This window comes from Hoplias malabaricus, chromosome 9 (genome assembly GCF_029633855.1).
Source record: "Hoplias malabaricus isolate fHopMal1 chromosome 9, fHopMal1.hap1, whole genome shotgun sequence".
Classification (NCBI taxonomy): Eukaryota; Metazoa; Chordata; class Actinopteri; order Characiformes; family Erythrinidae; genus Hoplias; species Hoplias malabaricus.
Window position 1 is genome coordinate 23,635,117 of NC_089808.1, and position 15,030 is coordinate 23,650,146.

Consider the following 15,030-nt stretch of genomic DNA (forward strand, 5'->3'; position numbering starts at 1 on the left):
CCATCACAGGGCATCACTCAGACACACCGTTTATATAAACAGTGTGATTTTGGGTGGCACAGTGGTGCACCAGGTAGTGTTGCACTGTCTGTAAGGAGTTTGGTGTGTTCTTCCTGTGTCTGTGTGGGTTTCTTCCCATGCTCCAAAAACACAAATTGGTAGGTGGATTGGTGACTCAAAAGCGTCCATAGGTGTGATTGTGTGTGTGCGCCCTGTGAAGGACTGGTGCCCCCACCAGGGTGTGTTCCTGCCTTTCACCCAATGATTCTGGGTAGACTCTGGACCCACCGCGACTCTGAACTGGATAAGGGTTACAGACAATGAATGAATGAATAGAAGGATTTTGGGACTGCGGGAAGAAACCCACACAGACACTTGAATAAAACAGCACACTCCCCACAGACAGTGACCTGGGGGAGGGCTAGGATCCACCTCCCCTACATGGTTTTATTCTGATATGTATGATGAACCCCGATCTCTGTAAAAGCTACACGAGGCGTTACAAAGGACACAAAAATAATAAGGCACAAAATCACATCATAAACAAGATTTATTACACAATTGTACAGGAATGCGTTGGAGAATTTATAACAGTCTGAACAAGTTACAGACAATAAAAAATGGGCTGATGTGTTGGTGACGGGCGCTTTGAAAGTCTACAGAAGAAAGAAGAGAGGGATGAGGTGGATTTCAGGCGCTGGGGGCATACTGCATGGCAAGGCGCTCAAATTCATTCTCCTGTAAACGTGTTAATTACACGAGAAAGAACACAAAAGCATGTCAGGCACTAAATTATCACCATTTCATTACCACTGTCCAATCATTACAATTGCGCTCTTCGACAAGGTAAAAACCGGAGGCCATTATTTTAAACACAGCCATAAAGAGGAACGCTGCAAGGGCTTTTATTCCTTTCCCTAATCGTTTCTTTATGAGTTTGAGAGGTAGGTTATTAGAGGAAGCTCGTGGTTTAAAGCACTCACCTTTGCCAGGTAGTCCTTAATGAAAGGATGTGATTTGTGGGCGTCTTTGAGTTGGGACAAGTAGCGATTTGTTACCTGTACAGGAAGAAAGTGGTGTTTATACACGGTGTGACCAAACGTTTACGGACATTGGCTCATAATTTGTTCTGAAATAATCAAGGGGTTTAATCAAGGGTTAGGATCATTAGCAGTTAACAGAGCTCCATCAGTGTGGAAAATACAGTTCTACTGCTGCACCACCCAGTGTGGGGAGGCTTTACACCCCTCCATCCCACAACTTTCATCGATTAGGTGACCCCATGATCATGTGCAGCTGCTCCACAAACTCATTTCATTTCAGGCTTTTTATGGAGGTTACAGACGCCGTATCCCTGCCCTAGTAAAGACTCCAGGTGAAGTCTGAGTTGATATAGGGAAACGTTCCGGAGATCCTCCTGTACACGCTGCACAGGCGCTCCGCCACGCCTAAATCACATGTTACATCTCTCGCTTGCGAAAGCACACTCTACACAGAAAATCTCCCGCTGTGAGCAACTGCTCCGGGACATCTCTGGACCCGATAGGTGTGAAAGAGGAAAAGGATTGATTAACAGCTTTAAAGGTTTGAAGAAAGGTATTATTCAGTTATGGCTGCTATTCATTAGGTGAAAGTGGTAACTTTTAGCTTCCTTTCTTCCTCATTCGGGTTACAGGAAAACTCCAGACTCCAGTATAAACCTTCTGTAAACTGTAATTATCCGTGCAAAAACATTCTGAAGTACTAGACCTCAGCAAATTTTAATTCATTTTCTTAAATGTCTCACCTTTTATTGCACTATTTCAAGTGTTTTAAATTCTTATTCTTAATTCTTAAATTCTTATTCTTACTTTCTACGATTCCTTTTGTCTCTGTAAAGCACATTGAGTCGGCCTTGAGTAAGAAAGGTGCTCTATAAATACGCCTGACTTGCCTTGACTAAGAGGTGTCTACAAACTCAGAAATTAGTGAACTGCACAAAAATGTTGTTAAAGTGTGTAGAATTCACAACTCAAAGTGAGTTGTTGCTGCCTGCTGCGTGTGAAGTAGCATCGATCCAATTGCAGAGCCTAGGAAGCTTTCACTGAAGTTTCTTTTCAGGACAGGCAAACTCAGACCTCAGACTCATAAATAGAGATCAGGAAAAGAGAAGTATACACACTCACCTCAGGAGGTTTTCCAAGGTGCTGTGTTAACACAGTCAAGTTGATGAGTGTCTCCGGGTGGCTGCTGTCCTGTGGTGGATTTAAAGAAAGAACGGCTTAAATTACAGCTTCAAAATCATTGTGATGCTCCACTGAGTTGTAATAGGGAGAACAGAGCCTCTGTTGTTGCTACTCCAGGCTCAGCACTGCAGAAAGTCCACTATGTTTCCTTTAACTTTGGACAGATGCTCTAAAGCAAACAGTGTTCCTTCCAGGCCACAGCTCCGCACAGTTTAATCTTTTCCAACACTGAATTTAGTCATGAGGAAGACAACTGCACTGTACAGAGCTGTAGCTCGGAAGGACCTGAGTTTGGTGTCCTTGCTCTACAGGCGTCCCCTTACTTTGTCCAAGGCATCCTGCAGCACAGACTCTGCCTCGTCCCATTTGTTCTGGGCCATGTGGCAGGCAGCCTGGCCATTCAGCAAGATCAGAGTTGGAGAGTATTTATCGGACATCTCCTGGAAGATGTAGAAGGCATCCTGCAACTTCTCTCCTCCCTGAAAATACAGGAAAAACAACAAAGGATGTGATTATTCACATGAATACAATAAAGACAAGCAGCTGAATGAAAGCTGCCCAAAGCAGAAAGGAATTTGTAAGTACTGTATGTTAGAACCTATAAGAACACAGCTACTGCCAACAAGGAGTTGCTTTTTGGTCTATTAAGGCACAGAGGGTTCAAGCCAGTGACAAAGGCATCAATTATTAATACCATTTAACCATTTTAATATTTAATTGAATATAAGTAGCAGACAAACATATGCAATGAGGAAAGATGTCAGGAGAGTCATGAAGGGCCCTCTGGGATACTCACAACGGCGAGGTTTACCCAGGCTGTGGACAGCTGGGTCAGTGTGGAATCTTCATCCTGTTCCTGCATCTTTTTTAACTCTTTCCTAACAATAACAACGACAACAATAAACAGAACATTAGCAGCAAAATGGAACACATTTTGGACAAGGAATAAATCATGTAACAGTGCGTATCAGCAAAGTACAGTTGTTTAAAAAAAACGACAAAGAGATATAGTAGCCTACCTTGCCATGTCAACTCTGTCCAGCTTCAGAAGTGTCTGGACAGTCATCGCCATGCTAATTAATAGATAGATAGATAGATAGATAGATAGATAGATAGAGAGAGAGAGAGAGAGAGAGAGAGAGAGAGAGAGAGAGAGAGAGAGAGAGAGAGAGAGAGAGAGAGAGAGAGAGAGAGAGAGAATATAACTGAAAAGTGCCTCCAAACTATGATCATGCTAAAAACACAAGAGCAAAAATGGATGTGTAGAAAGCCCTCATGTCACTGACCACTCAAGGCTCTCCCCCTGATGAAGAGCTCTCAGGGCAGCATCTGTGTTCATCTCGTGCAGGTAGATGGATGCAGCCATGAGAAGGAAGGTGGTGTTGGAAACATCCACACTTTTACTCATCTTCTTATCCAACTCAGATACAATGGCATCCCTGAAAGCAAAGCGATATTATCGCACACATTTAAGCTGTTTCATTAAGGAGAATGGGCTAAAGGGTAGACTCCTAATCCAGTACAGCTGGTTTCAGATTCAAATACTGACCGTTTGGCCTCATTTGAGAGATAGTCCGCAAACATCCGGACAGCCTTGAGTTCCTCTGAGGAACTGGGCTTGATGTCGTCCAGCACCACTCCATACTTTCTCTGGAAAAGGCAATAAAGAGATACAGTTAACTGCGCATTCCATAAAACGTTTTCTTTAAAGGGGAAATATTCTCCTCTTCTCCACAAGTGAACACAGTTCTGGATCTTAATGATATATCTGTGACCTGCATTGGTCAAAACATCCACAACACCACAGCAGTGTTCTCTCCGTCTAAACAACCCTGTTAGGAACAGCCGGTTTCAGCGCCTGTCCCTAATCATGAGCAACTGTTCCACCACCCACAGAGGTAGCGGGGAGAAGGGAGTGAGCAGAACTTCTCATTTCACTGTTTTTGCTCAGTTCTCTTATTTCTCCAGCCTCGTTTTCACTCAGCTCATCCCATGTCTTTTGACACCCACCAAAAGCTTACTAAGCTGTGTGTTTTTTTTGTTTTTTTTTTTTTTACATTTTGTGGATCCGTAGGCTACAGATCCTAACATCAATGTGCACAAACACTGACCCAGTGATTTGTTCATATGTCCAGATCAAATAAATATTTTCCAAATACATAGGTTTCAAAAGTGTTTTTGTCTAACTTATAACTGTAATTCAAAATTCAGACATTTCATTATTGTTCATGATAACTAACACTGAAGTCACCATATTAAATCGTCTAAACCAATTAAATTAAATACTTGTAATTTTCAAACTACTTAACTGTAAATAAAATGACAAATGTCGTTATTAATTTTACACAGAATGTGAATTTAGAATTGCAATTCTGTTTTAAAATACATGTGTAAACCTAATATGAACTATGTGTAGAAAATAATAAGATGTACCTGTGCAATATATGCCCTGTAAAGGAAAATATCCTTCTCCAGCTCTTTGTCAGGTCCTGATGCCTGTAAAACAATAATAACAGTTAGCTATTCAGACATTAACTAGGACTGGATTGTAGATCGTTTTCAGCGCTGCAGTGACAGTAACAGAGGTGTGTTAGTGTATGTCACGCTGGTATGAGTGGATCAGTTAAGGCACTGCTGCTGGAGTTTTTAACACCCTTACTGATGCTGTTGGCCTGAGAATAGTTCACCAACCAAAAATGTCAGGTCAAACGTCCTGTGGACATCATCCTGTGTCCATGGATCAAGGACTAGAGGACAACCAACACAAACTGTGCAGCAACAGGTGGGCTACTGTTTCTGACACTACACCTACGAGGAGGACCAACAGGGTAGGTGTCTCTAACAAAATGGACAATGAGTTGACACAATGGTTAAAAACTCCAGCAGCACTGCTTAGTCTGATTCACTCATACCAGTGCAACCACCAATACCTGCTGTGTGGTGGTCCTGACTATTAAACAGGGTGAAAGTGGGGTAACGGAATGTTCAGAGTACCACACGGACTACAGTCTGTGACTGTAGAACTACACAATGCAACTTTAATATCAACAGAACTGCTAAAATGGACAATGGATGTAGAAACAAGGAAGAGGCTTTAATGTTAGCGCAAAATAGTGTTGATATTTAAGTTCTGTCATTTAAAACCGATAAACACATTTAATAAAATGAAATTATATGAGGTATACACTTATAAACGCTATAACAATGACTTGTTTCACCAAAGTAACTGATTAGAAAAAGGACAGCTGATTGTTGTTGATGACACCGCGGGATGAAGTGAACCGCGCGATATGTGCTCGGACCGGCCCTGAGACTATTAAACAAGAGTGTAAGGTGTCGTTACCTTTACTTTCTGAGCTTCGTTAATGCAGTGCTGGTAGGAGCCGATATAAAAGGCGTTTTTAACGTCGAAAAGCTCATCTACTTCTCCTTGCTGCGCCGCCATGTTGCCGAGAATCCGTCACACAAGCCACGTCACCCAGACACTGGAGGAAAAGTGGGCGGGATCTCGGCGTATCCTTATTGGTGGCCGCAGCTGTCAATCACAGTTCACTCACTCACGGTTCTGCCACTAGTCATCATAGCTAGCCGCTTAGCAACGACAGACCCATTTCATTACAACTTTTATAGAGTATATTAAAACAAGATTCTGTAATTGTTAATTACATTGAAGCTTTACTGAACTCTTTAAAGCACAAAGAATATATTTCCGATATTTACATTGACCAACTTCATTGTATTTTGTAAATATAAACACATTTAACATTTGTCACTTGCAACACACTTCAAAAATTGGTTTGTTCTGTTCTTGGGAACAATATTGTATCCCAGAGTACGTGTTTTGGTTTAGATTAAATATTAGAGATTGTGAATGTAGCATATGAACACATCATTTGAAGTAGTTTTTTATTTACTTTAATAAAACCACAACTGTCATTCTTAAAGCTATGCAAGTTATCACAAAATGAAAAAACTGGGGGAGAAAATTTGAATTATGAATTGCAATGAAACATAACACAAAAACCTATTTGTACACCTAATAAAAGTATAAATGCAGCATCCACCAAATGCTCTTTCTTTGCAACAAAGAGGAGCAAAGTTGGGTCATGGTCACCACTTTTGGCCAAATTTACAAGGGACCTTTCAACCAGTTCAAAAATAACCATACTTAAAGAAACACAGCAAAGAATGTAGGTTTTCCATTGTCTGAACATAATACTGTTTAAATATTAGGACAAGGCTCGACAAGACTTTTGAATATGTTTGATGCCATTGAATGACCTTTGATGCCATTAGCGTGATGGCTTCTCCCGTGAAGTCCAAAGTTATTTCAGCAAGACAGTGCCAGGACGTATTTTGCAAGGCTACAGCAGTGTGGCTTTATTGACACTGAGTGTGTGCTTCATGAATAGGAGAATCAGAAAATGGTGAATGCAGACTGTTGAAGTTATGTTCCAATACTCAAGTACACAAATGCCAAGAACAAAATGCACAGAAGATATGTCAGTTCACTACTTGCCAGTGGGAACAACATAAAAGCCCATTCTTTGTGTTCTTGGTATTGAGAAACAGCCCATATTTCTATTCTGTTTCTTCAATTAGTGGTGAAAGTTAAGCCAGTTCTCTATTTACCAGTCCAATCTACAAACCAACACCGTTGGTCACATTTTTTTAAACACTCAAGAGAATTCTTTCTGATTATTAAGTTTAATACGCTAATCATCTTCAAATGCTACATTTAACAAAACGCAATGCACTAAAAAAGTTATATGACTAAAAGTGCACAGATGGACATACTTTATATAAGACACGTGGACTATTTATCTATTAAGATATTTATTCTACATTATAGATATGTGGAGAACAGCTCTTCCAGTTTAGAGATGAGAGTGTAATTCAGCAAAGAACATGGCACGGCTCTCACAAAGCTAGCTCCCATCCCATTGTAGAAACCTCGCACTCCACTCTTCTCATAGATTCCAAGCAGTCCATGAAGGATGTTTGTAGATTTCTGTGAGTTTGAAGTAAAGGCTGAAAGAGAGAGAGATAGTGTTGATAAGCTCATTGTAAAAGGGTCGTGGTCGATTTTAGACTTTTTTAGAAGACTGAACCTCTAAGATCCTACAAGAGTGGGGTCGCTTACACATTATATATATATAAAATACTGTGCAAAAGTCCTTTTATAGATATTTAGTTTATGAATTCTGCCTTATTGAGTCAGTAAACAAACATTTTTGATTTACTTAAATAAAAATTGAATGTCTGTAAAGAAAGCAAATTATTTAAAATTTTTTTAATATTTTAAAAAGGCTCCTGAGATTTGCATGAAAAAAGAAGTGAGACAATCTTTTGTTTATTAATGTTTACTGCACATCGTTGTCTTTTTCTTTCAAGTAATAAAGAATTAATTCCATTATTTTTGAAGTCATCTTTACTTTCCAACATTTTTTGCATGTGCCTAAGACTTTATGCACATTACTGTGTGTGTGTGTGTGTGTGTGTTTATATATATAGATTAAGAAAGAGAAAGAGAGAAAGAGAGAGAGAGAGAGAGCTCTACTAAACTACACTGGAGAAGTAGCCTGATAGTGTATACCCTGTATTGTTCATTCATTCATTCATTATCTGTAACCGCTTATCTAATTCAGGGTCAGGGACCCTGTATTGTACTGAACTGAATTAATCAAAATAAAATCTATGTCATATTATCCATCTCTAAGGCACAGTATATTTTGTTCATACTGTATATGCCCTGTTATTTACCACTCACCTTGTGCCTGCTGCTGAGTTCTAATGACGGCCAGAGGGTAGCTGCTGGCCTGTCCAGATGCGAAGGCCACAAAGCTGAAGAACAGCAGTTTGGAGTCACTGCTGTTGGCAGGGTTTTGTCTGGCCCAGCTCATTATCGACTGCCAGGAGAAACCAGAGTGTGACCGGAATATAAACTACCTGTCGAAGGTTTGCTGAAACCTGTCTTTAAACTTGAGGTTCTGGAGTTTTTACAGGAACCAAAACACGATCCAAAGCAAGGTTTTACTACTAGCTATTAAATAATAACTATATAAATATAGTATAAAAAATACAAAAAATATCAGGTCTTTGTGTTTATATGCAAAATTCTTCATGGAAATACCTTATAAATCACTCACGACACACAATGCTCCACAAGGGGCGCTATTCACTTTTTGACATCAGTGTCTTGATACTCTTTCTTGCCGCACATAAATGGGTTTGGTATAAATATGTTTGGTTTGTCTTACCTGATGAACAGCACACTCCACTCCAGCGTAAGGGATCATACAGAGAAGGCTGGGTTTAAAGCCTCTGTAGAAAGCTGACACTGACTCGTAGTGGTAAATGGACTTGGCACAGCCCAGAAGCCCGCTGTAAGAGCCGACCTGCTGCACGTTAAGCCTGACCTTCAGCACCTGAGATAGCAAAAGCACAACACTGACTTTTAATCATATCTTTAAAAGTGATTGCTGGTGCTAAATGATCGGAACGTTTAGAAGTGTTAAATGGCCATGAAAGCTAAAGCACACGATGAGGTTATGAAAAAGCTCTTATTTGTGGAGTATCAATATTAACACAAAGTTATCACAGAAACACCACACCACCCACAGGTAAAAGAAAAAACATCTAGTTGGTAATTCAGACCTGTGATGTGTCTGTGATACCTCGAGGGGGTAAAAAGCAGCATGTGCCACAGCACCGGAAACGCAGCCCAGTCCAAAGCGCTGCTCCACAGACAGATAGTCTCTCTCCCCCAGAGTCTGCTTCCTCATCTGAGAGAGACAAGTGATGGAGTGTGTGAGGAGGTGGAGGTGAAAGATTGAGACAGAGTCTAAGCTGGGACCTTCTTTGAAAGATTCTGGAGTTTATGTCATAGCTTCATCTACATCAGAGTCAGTGGTGGGTCTGACGCCTACCCAGAATCAATAAGCAGAAGGCAGAAAGGTGCCAGTCATCCCAGGGTATTTATTACAGTTATTATATTATGAGTGGACTGAAATATAGATGCTACACACCTGGGCATAAAGGAAACACTGCAGTGTAGACTGTGGAGTTCCTTTAAGCACATTGACTGCATTTCCCTGCCACATGCACCTTAGGCCTCCAGTTTTCAGATCTTGCAAACCCAAAGAAACAGCCTTGGATCCGTACACCTTGATTAAAAAGATAAATTGATCAAAAAAATTATCAGCTGAAAACATGATATTTTTCTGTTAGTATTAAATTTGTGTCTTTTCCACTTATTATTTACCTGACTGTAATTTTTCTAGATGAAGTCTATTATTTTTCTACAGCTTCAGGTTGAACTCTAATAAAATCCATCTTTAGGAGGATTGCCCCTCAAACTGTTTGCTTTTAAAAAGCCTCCAGAACATCACTCTACTGCCGTTCTTTTTGTCTTTTTCTTCAGTTACACTGATCAGACCTGAGGCATAGAATTGGTCTTTATTCCTTATGCACTTATACAAGTCAGTGCAGTACCTGTAGCCTAGTCTTTAATCTGTCGATGGGAGCTGTAACAGTTCTAGAAACAGCGTCAGCTACACCAGCAGACAGGATGAAGCTCCTCCACGCTGACAGATCCGTCTCCGCCTGAGTTAGCTCTATAGGCATAGCTCGACTCTCACCAACATCAAACACCTGCAGACAAAGCGAATGGTTCATACAGATAAAGGGACCTCTGGGATACAAAGAAAGGGTGTAAGAATCTAATATTTTATACAGTAAAATTTCATTCACTCATTCGTTCATTCATTGTCTGTAAGCGTTTATCCAGTTCAGGGTCGCGGTGAGTCCAGAGCCTACCTGGAGTCACTGGGCACAAGGTGGGAATACACCCTGAAGGAGGCGCCAGCCCTTAGCAGGGCGACACACACTTACACATTCACTCACACCTATGGACACTTTTGAGTCGCCGATCCACCCACCAATGTGTGTATTTGGACCGTGGGAGGAAGACGGAAAGTTTAATTCCGTAAATTTTTATTCCATTATTAATCACTGACCCCTAAGGGACAACTGAACTCTTACCAGTGTGTGCTTCCAGGAGGACACAAGCTCTGTGATATTTTCAGCTGGGTTGATGATGACATGGTGCAGGAATTCACCCCAGTCAACAGTCATAGAGCTGTCCTCATCCATCCTAATGACCGACATAAATATAACATAAGCATGGATACAGTACTGCACTATCAGCACAGTCATAATTTAATGCTATACACGGGTTAAAGCACGGGAAGTTTGGAGTGTACAATATGGCCTTATGATACTGTTATCACAATTAAATACAGTGTGTTTGATTATCATCAGTACTACCAGAAACTGCATGTTTTATTAACAAGGAAACACAGTTAATGTATGTGAATTACTGAATAGCAGCCCCTGTGGAGCATGTTGTGAGTAAATGAATAAGTGAGAAAGACAATGCGTGAGTTACAAGCCAGAAGGCACTTCATATCTAAATATGGCAGCAGGTAGTGTCGCAGTCGCACAGCTCCAGGGGCCTGGAGGTTGTGGGTTCGATTCCCACTCCGGGTGACTGTCTGTGAGGAGTTGGTGTGTTCTCCCCGTGTCCGCATGGGTTTCCTCCGGGTGCTCCGGTTTCCTCCCACAGTCCAAAAACACACGTTGCAGGTGGATTGGCGACTCGAAAGTGTCCGTAGGTGTGAGTGTGTGATTGAATGTGTGTGTGTCTGTGTTGCCCTGTGAAGGACTGGCGTCCCCTCCAGGGTGTATTCCCGCCTTGCGCCCAATGATTCCAGGTAGGCTCTGGACCCCCGCGACCCTAAATTGGATAAGCGGTTACAGATAATGGATGGATGAATTAATCATCAATTTAAATATAAATGTTCATAGTACGTCATAGCTGCTTCTAGTACACAGTCAATAATGGCATTGTGAAATGTGTCTTCAAAAATTATTTTTGCCATATTGCCCATCCCAAAGTATACATATTTATTTAAGCTTTGTAAATTTTGAGTGTGCTACATGCACATTGTGTTTCCAGAGTTGAAAAATGCTCATTTAATGATAATGGCAGACGGGAAAGAGTTAGCAGTATGTCCATCCAAAGTGCTGGAAATCAAGCATGCAGTGATGTTCCTGGTGTTAATTTGTCATTAAACGTTTGTGAGAAACTGTTGAATTCTGTCTCAGTATGGTCTATTAACAAGAAATGACCATGACCATCAAAAAATTAAGCCAGAAATTTGGATGCATTAAAAAGGAAAAACAAAACAGCAGCAGCAGCGGAAGTGGGTCTTACATCTGGATTATTCTCTTTGCGTTCGACTTTGAAATGGCCAGACCTAACTCCTTAAACACATTTATGATATCCTCCTGGTCAATGGCTCCTAATCAAAGAAGAGATAAGTGTAAACTACACAGCATTTCAAAAATGTAATGTGGTGTTTTACAACAGATAATAATTGTATAGACAAGATAATTCACACCTTATTCACATCTAAACTGTGTGAACACTCATTTTCCATTGTATCAGCTCCACTGACCATATACGTCCATTCTCTCGTTCTACAATTACTCAGTGTAGTCCATTAATTACTTTGCATATTTTTTATCGGCGTTTCACCCTGTTCTTCAATGCTCTGGACCCCCACAGGACCACCACAGGACAGGTACGATATGGGTGGTGGATCTGCTTTAGTGCTGCAGTGACACTGACTTGGTGCTAGTGTTTTTGTATTGCGCTGGTATGAGTTTAAAAACTCCAGCAGCACTGCTGTGTCTGATCCACTCATACAAACGCAACACACACTAACACACCACCAGCACACCAGTGTCACTGCAGCACTAAAGGGGGTTTTTATCATGTTTTTTTAAAGTCTGACCTATACACTGAAAATCGTTTGTGTACAGGTGCCTCTGGAATTAATTTTAAACAATGTAAATCATGCAGAAGTGCAACTTCTTATTGAACAAAAGTAAATTAAGTGACAAACCACCTTTACATTGGAATTATTATCTACATCTCATTGCTGCACTTCCAGATCCCCCTGCAATAGCCCCAATTTGGGTACCACTGGACAAGAGGATGACCAAGAAAAACTATATAAAGTAGCAGCAGTGGTGCTGTAAATGTTGCTACCTCTGGTTACCACCACAACCACTTTAAACATAAACATGTCAACAATTTTCTTCAGAATGGACCATTTTACAACCAAATGCTCTTTATGGTGTGTTTACAATTTAATTATTTAATTATACACAGATTTTCCACATATGATGTAAACCCCCTTTAAGGAGTAGAGCTATTGCAATTTGCCAAGATATGAGCGCAATACTCACCGCGTTTGTTTCTATCAAGCATCTGGAAATCTATTTTCCACTTCTTTTCTCTGTCCATCATATAACTGAGAAATTCTTCATAATCAAGTCGTCCGTCTTTATTTCGGTCACTGTTTGAGACGATAATCTGAGGGAGGAGATCGAGTTATTCCGGCTGTTTTAGCATCTGTAGAATAATATTAGCCTGAAAATTGGGACTTACCCGGGATTTTTCTTCACCAAACAAAACACCAACTCTCTTCATTTCTTCATGCAGCTCTTCTACTGATATAAAACCGTCTTGGTTTTTGTCTAGTTTATTAAAAAGCCTTTGAAAATTGTCCATTTTCAGAGACAGCAGCGAGCTAATAAATGACTGGGGGAAATCAATAGCAACCGCTTGACGGGATCCTTTTCATTTGTTTCATTCAGCTACTTCTCACGAATAATAAAATTTTATAACGGTACACGGCATAAAGCGAATCTTTGTCCTCAGAATCCAAATATCATTAACCATTAATCTACCCATGAACATTTTACGACCACAAACTAGCTACGTTAATTCCTGCTCAGTTTCTATATCTGGGGTTCATTTATAATATTTATTTGACCATATGAACCAAAAAATATACCATATATATCATTTTTTACATTATTATTATTTTAACATATGCAGGTTGGATTTGGTGCCTATAAGACCAGCCTCTTCTAATTCACCACACAACTTCAGTTTGTCCTTATTATTATGTTACATGTTTATTGTAGCGATACTTACATTTTTAAAAGCTGTGACTGAATATGGATTATGAAGGATTTAACCTTCTCAAATAACTGACGGAGAATGAGATAAAATATCAATCATTCTTTATAAAATGTCCTTTTATAAACTCCAGAATAAGCTGTTCATGTTCCTAAGGCGGATTCATGCGTATTTCTTTCTAAAATAGCATCATGATTGTCTTTCTGCCTCTGCAGGTAACGCTGAGTCATGTAGGAATGTTCACTCCTTGTTGTTCCTATGAGGACCACGAGGTGGCGCTAGTGCCACGTCAGAAACCACGGTTTATGCTTCTGCAGCGTTAAACACTTAAGCGTGATTAAATGGTTTAGATGTGGACATTCTACTGGGTGGTTCGTTGTCGAAAAAATCTGTCGAGTGAGAGTTGTTCCCAATGGTAATGATAGGAACCAGACGTCTTAATAGCCTGCTATTAGATTAAATGACCACTAATATGCTACTTGACGCTTTGGACATTGTTTTACAGTAGTTTTGAGCATAAAATACTTTTTAAATTATTATTTTTAGTGCAAGAACATGAAGAACTAGGCCCGAAACAAACCTTTCAGCTCAAAATGATCTATTTAGGCTGATGTTATAAGGAGTGAATTACAAAAAGTATATTGAATGAACTACAAAACAAGGCAGCCATTCAGAAGAGTCCTTCACATATATCCAGTCAAGTGTGGACCTGTGTTCAGACTCTGACCACTAATGAAAGGCTAGGGGTTGCAATTTATAAACAATGCCTTTATATAAATGCTAGAAGTGTTAGATATATTAATAGCAGTGTTATTTATGATGACCGTTCTTCATCTGTACTTTTTCCGTCCTGTAAGAATGGTGGGGGGAGACAGGGTCCTGTCTTTTAATATCACAGATATCCCATACGCTATTTATAGGGAATGACCCACAGTAGCCTGCATCCATAGCAGCTTTGTTTCCTGCCCACTGGTGTAGTTCACTGGCCTTCTACAGCCAGCTGGTGATGGTACTGTTCTGGGTAAATTCAGAGTTTTAGGCTGGTGTAGAGGAGGAAGGGTGACACCAACTTCACAGAGTGTCCAAAGGTTTAGGAGTTTAGGACAAGTCTTACAGCTGGACAGTGAAAACACAACAGGCCAATTGACATCTGGGTAGGGTTTGTGTCAGATTTGATTTGATATCTTTCATTTTTCTTGCTGTTGAATTTCCCCTTCCTGTCTACATTTGCTTGATTTTGGACACAAAACCCAACAGTAAATAATTTTTATATAACCAATTTCAAACCTGTCTCTTTCCCTCTGAAATAAATGGATATATGTTAATATTGTGGCCATGAAATAAGGCCATTTAATCCCAAATATTAAATAATGAACAGAGGGGTGTTCCGTAAAGCAGGATTTCACAGCTAGCAGAGCCCAAGCCCAAGTTTGAGACTTGGCCTATAAGAATATCCCTCAGGTGTGTCTCACTGATCAAGCTTGATTTTGGGCCTAGGTTATTTGACTACACTGAGAAATTCTACTTTTTGCAATATAGTCTTGTGTCAGGGACAGGGGTTTAAAGAGGATTTGACCAGCACTGAGGAATGTGTTATGGCAAAACATAGAGTCAGCATTGCCCACAGTGGTGATGATAGGAACCAGACATCCGCCTCAAAAAGTTTCTCACTGAAAGCTAATAATTGAATTGGTTCTGAACACACTCTCTGACACTGATTAATGACAGTTTAATCATACTTTAGTAGAT

General features: G+C 40.2%; 2 protein-coding genes across 4 annotated transcripts; both read right to left on the bottom strand.

Moving 5' to 3' along the window:
* Positions 1-539: 539 nt before the first annotated feature.
* cope (COPI coat complex subunit epsilon) lies at positions 540-5,726 on the bottom strand. The gene is made up of 10 exons (XM_066681353.1): positions 5,569-5,726; positions 4,659-4,721; positions 3,775-3,875; positions 3,512-3,664; positions 3,245-3,298; positions 3,022-3,103; positions 2,549-2,704; positions 2,166-2,234; positions 984-1,058; positions 540-738 (listed from the first exon to the last, which is right to left on the bottom strand). The coding sequence occupies exons 1-10, from the start codon at positions 5,668-5,670 to the stop codon at positions 691-693; spliced, it is 903 nt and encodes a 300-aa protein (XP_066537450.1). The 5' UTR covers positions 5,671-5,726; the 3' UTR covers positions 540-690.
* Positions 5,727-7,019: 1,293 nt separating this feature from the next.
* Positions 7,020-13,466, bottom strand: slc25a24l (solute carrier family 25 member 24, like). Of its 3 annotated transcripts, none has more exons than XM_066681351.1 (11): positions 13,297-13,466; positions 12,745-12,803; positions 12,543-12,669; positions 11,503-11,590; positions 10,269-10,380; positions 9,720-9,878; positions 9,254-9,391; positions 8,903-9,010; positions 8,486-8,653; positions 7,996-8,134; positions 7,020-7,256 (listed from the first exon to the last, which is right to left on the bottom strand). In XM_066681351.1, exons 2-11 carry the CDS (start codon positions 12,784-12,786, stop codon positions 7,072-7,074), a joined length of 1,266 nt encoding a protein of 421 aa, XP_066537448.1. In that variant the 5' UTR covers positions 12,787-12,803; positions 13,297-13,466; the 3' UTR covers positions 7,020-7,071. The 3 variants fall into 3 exon arrangements, with proteins under 3 accessions (XP_066537448.1, XP_066537449.1, XP_066537447.1); XM_066681352.1 differs by having other exon boundaries at positions 12,745-12,806; XM_066681350.1 differs by lacking the exon at positions 13,297-13,466 and having other exon boundaries at positions 12,745-12,908.
* Positions 13,467-15,030: the final 1,564 nt, after the last annotated feature.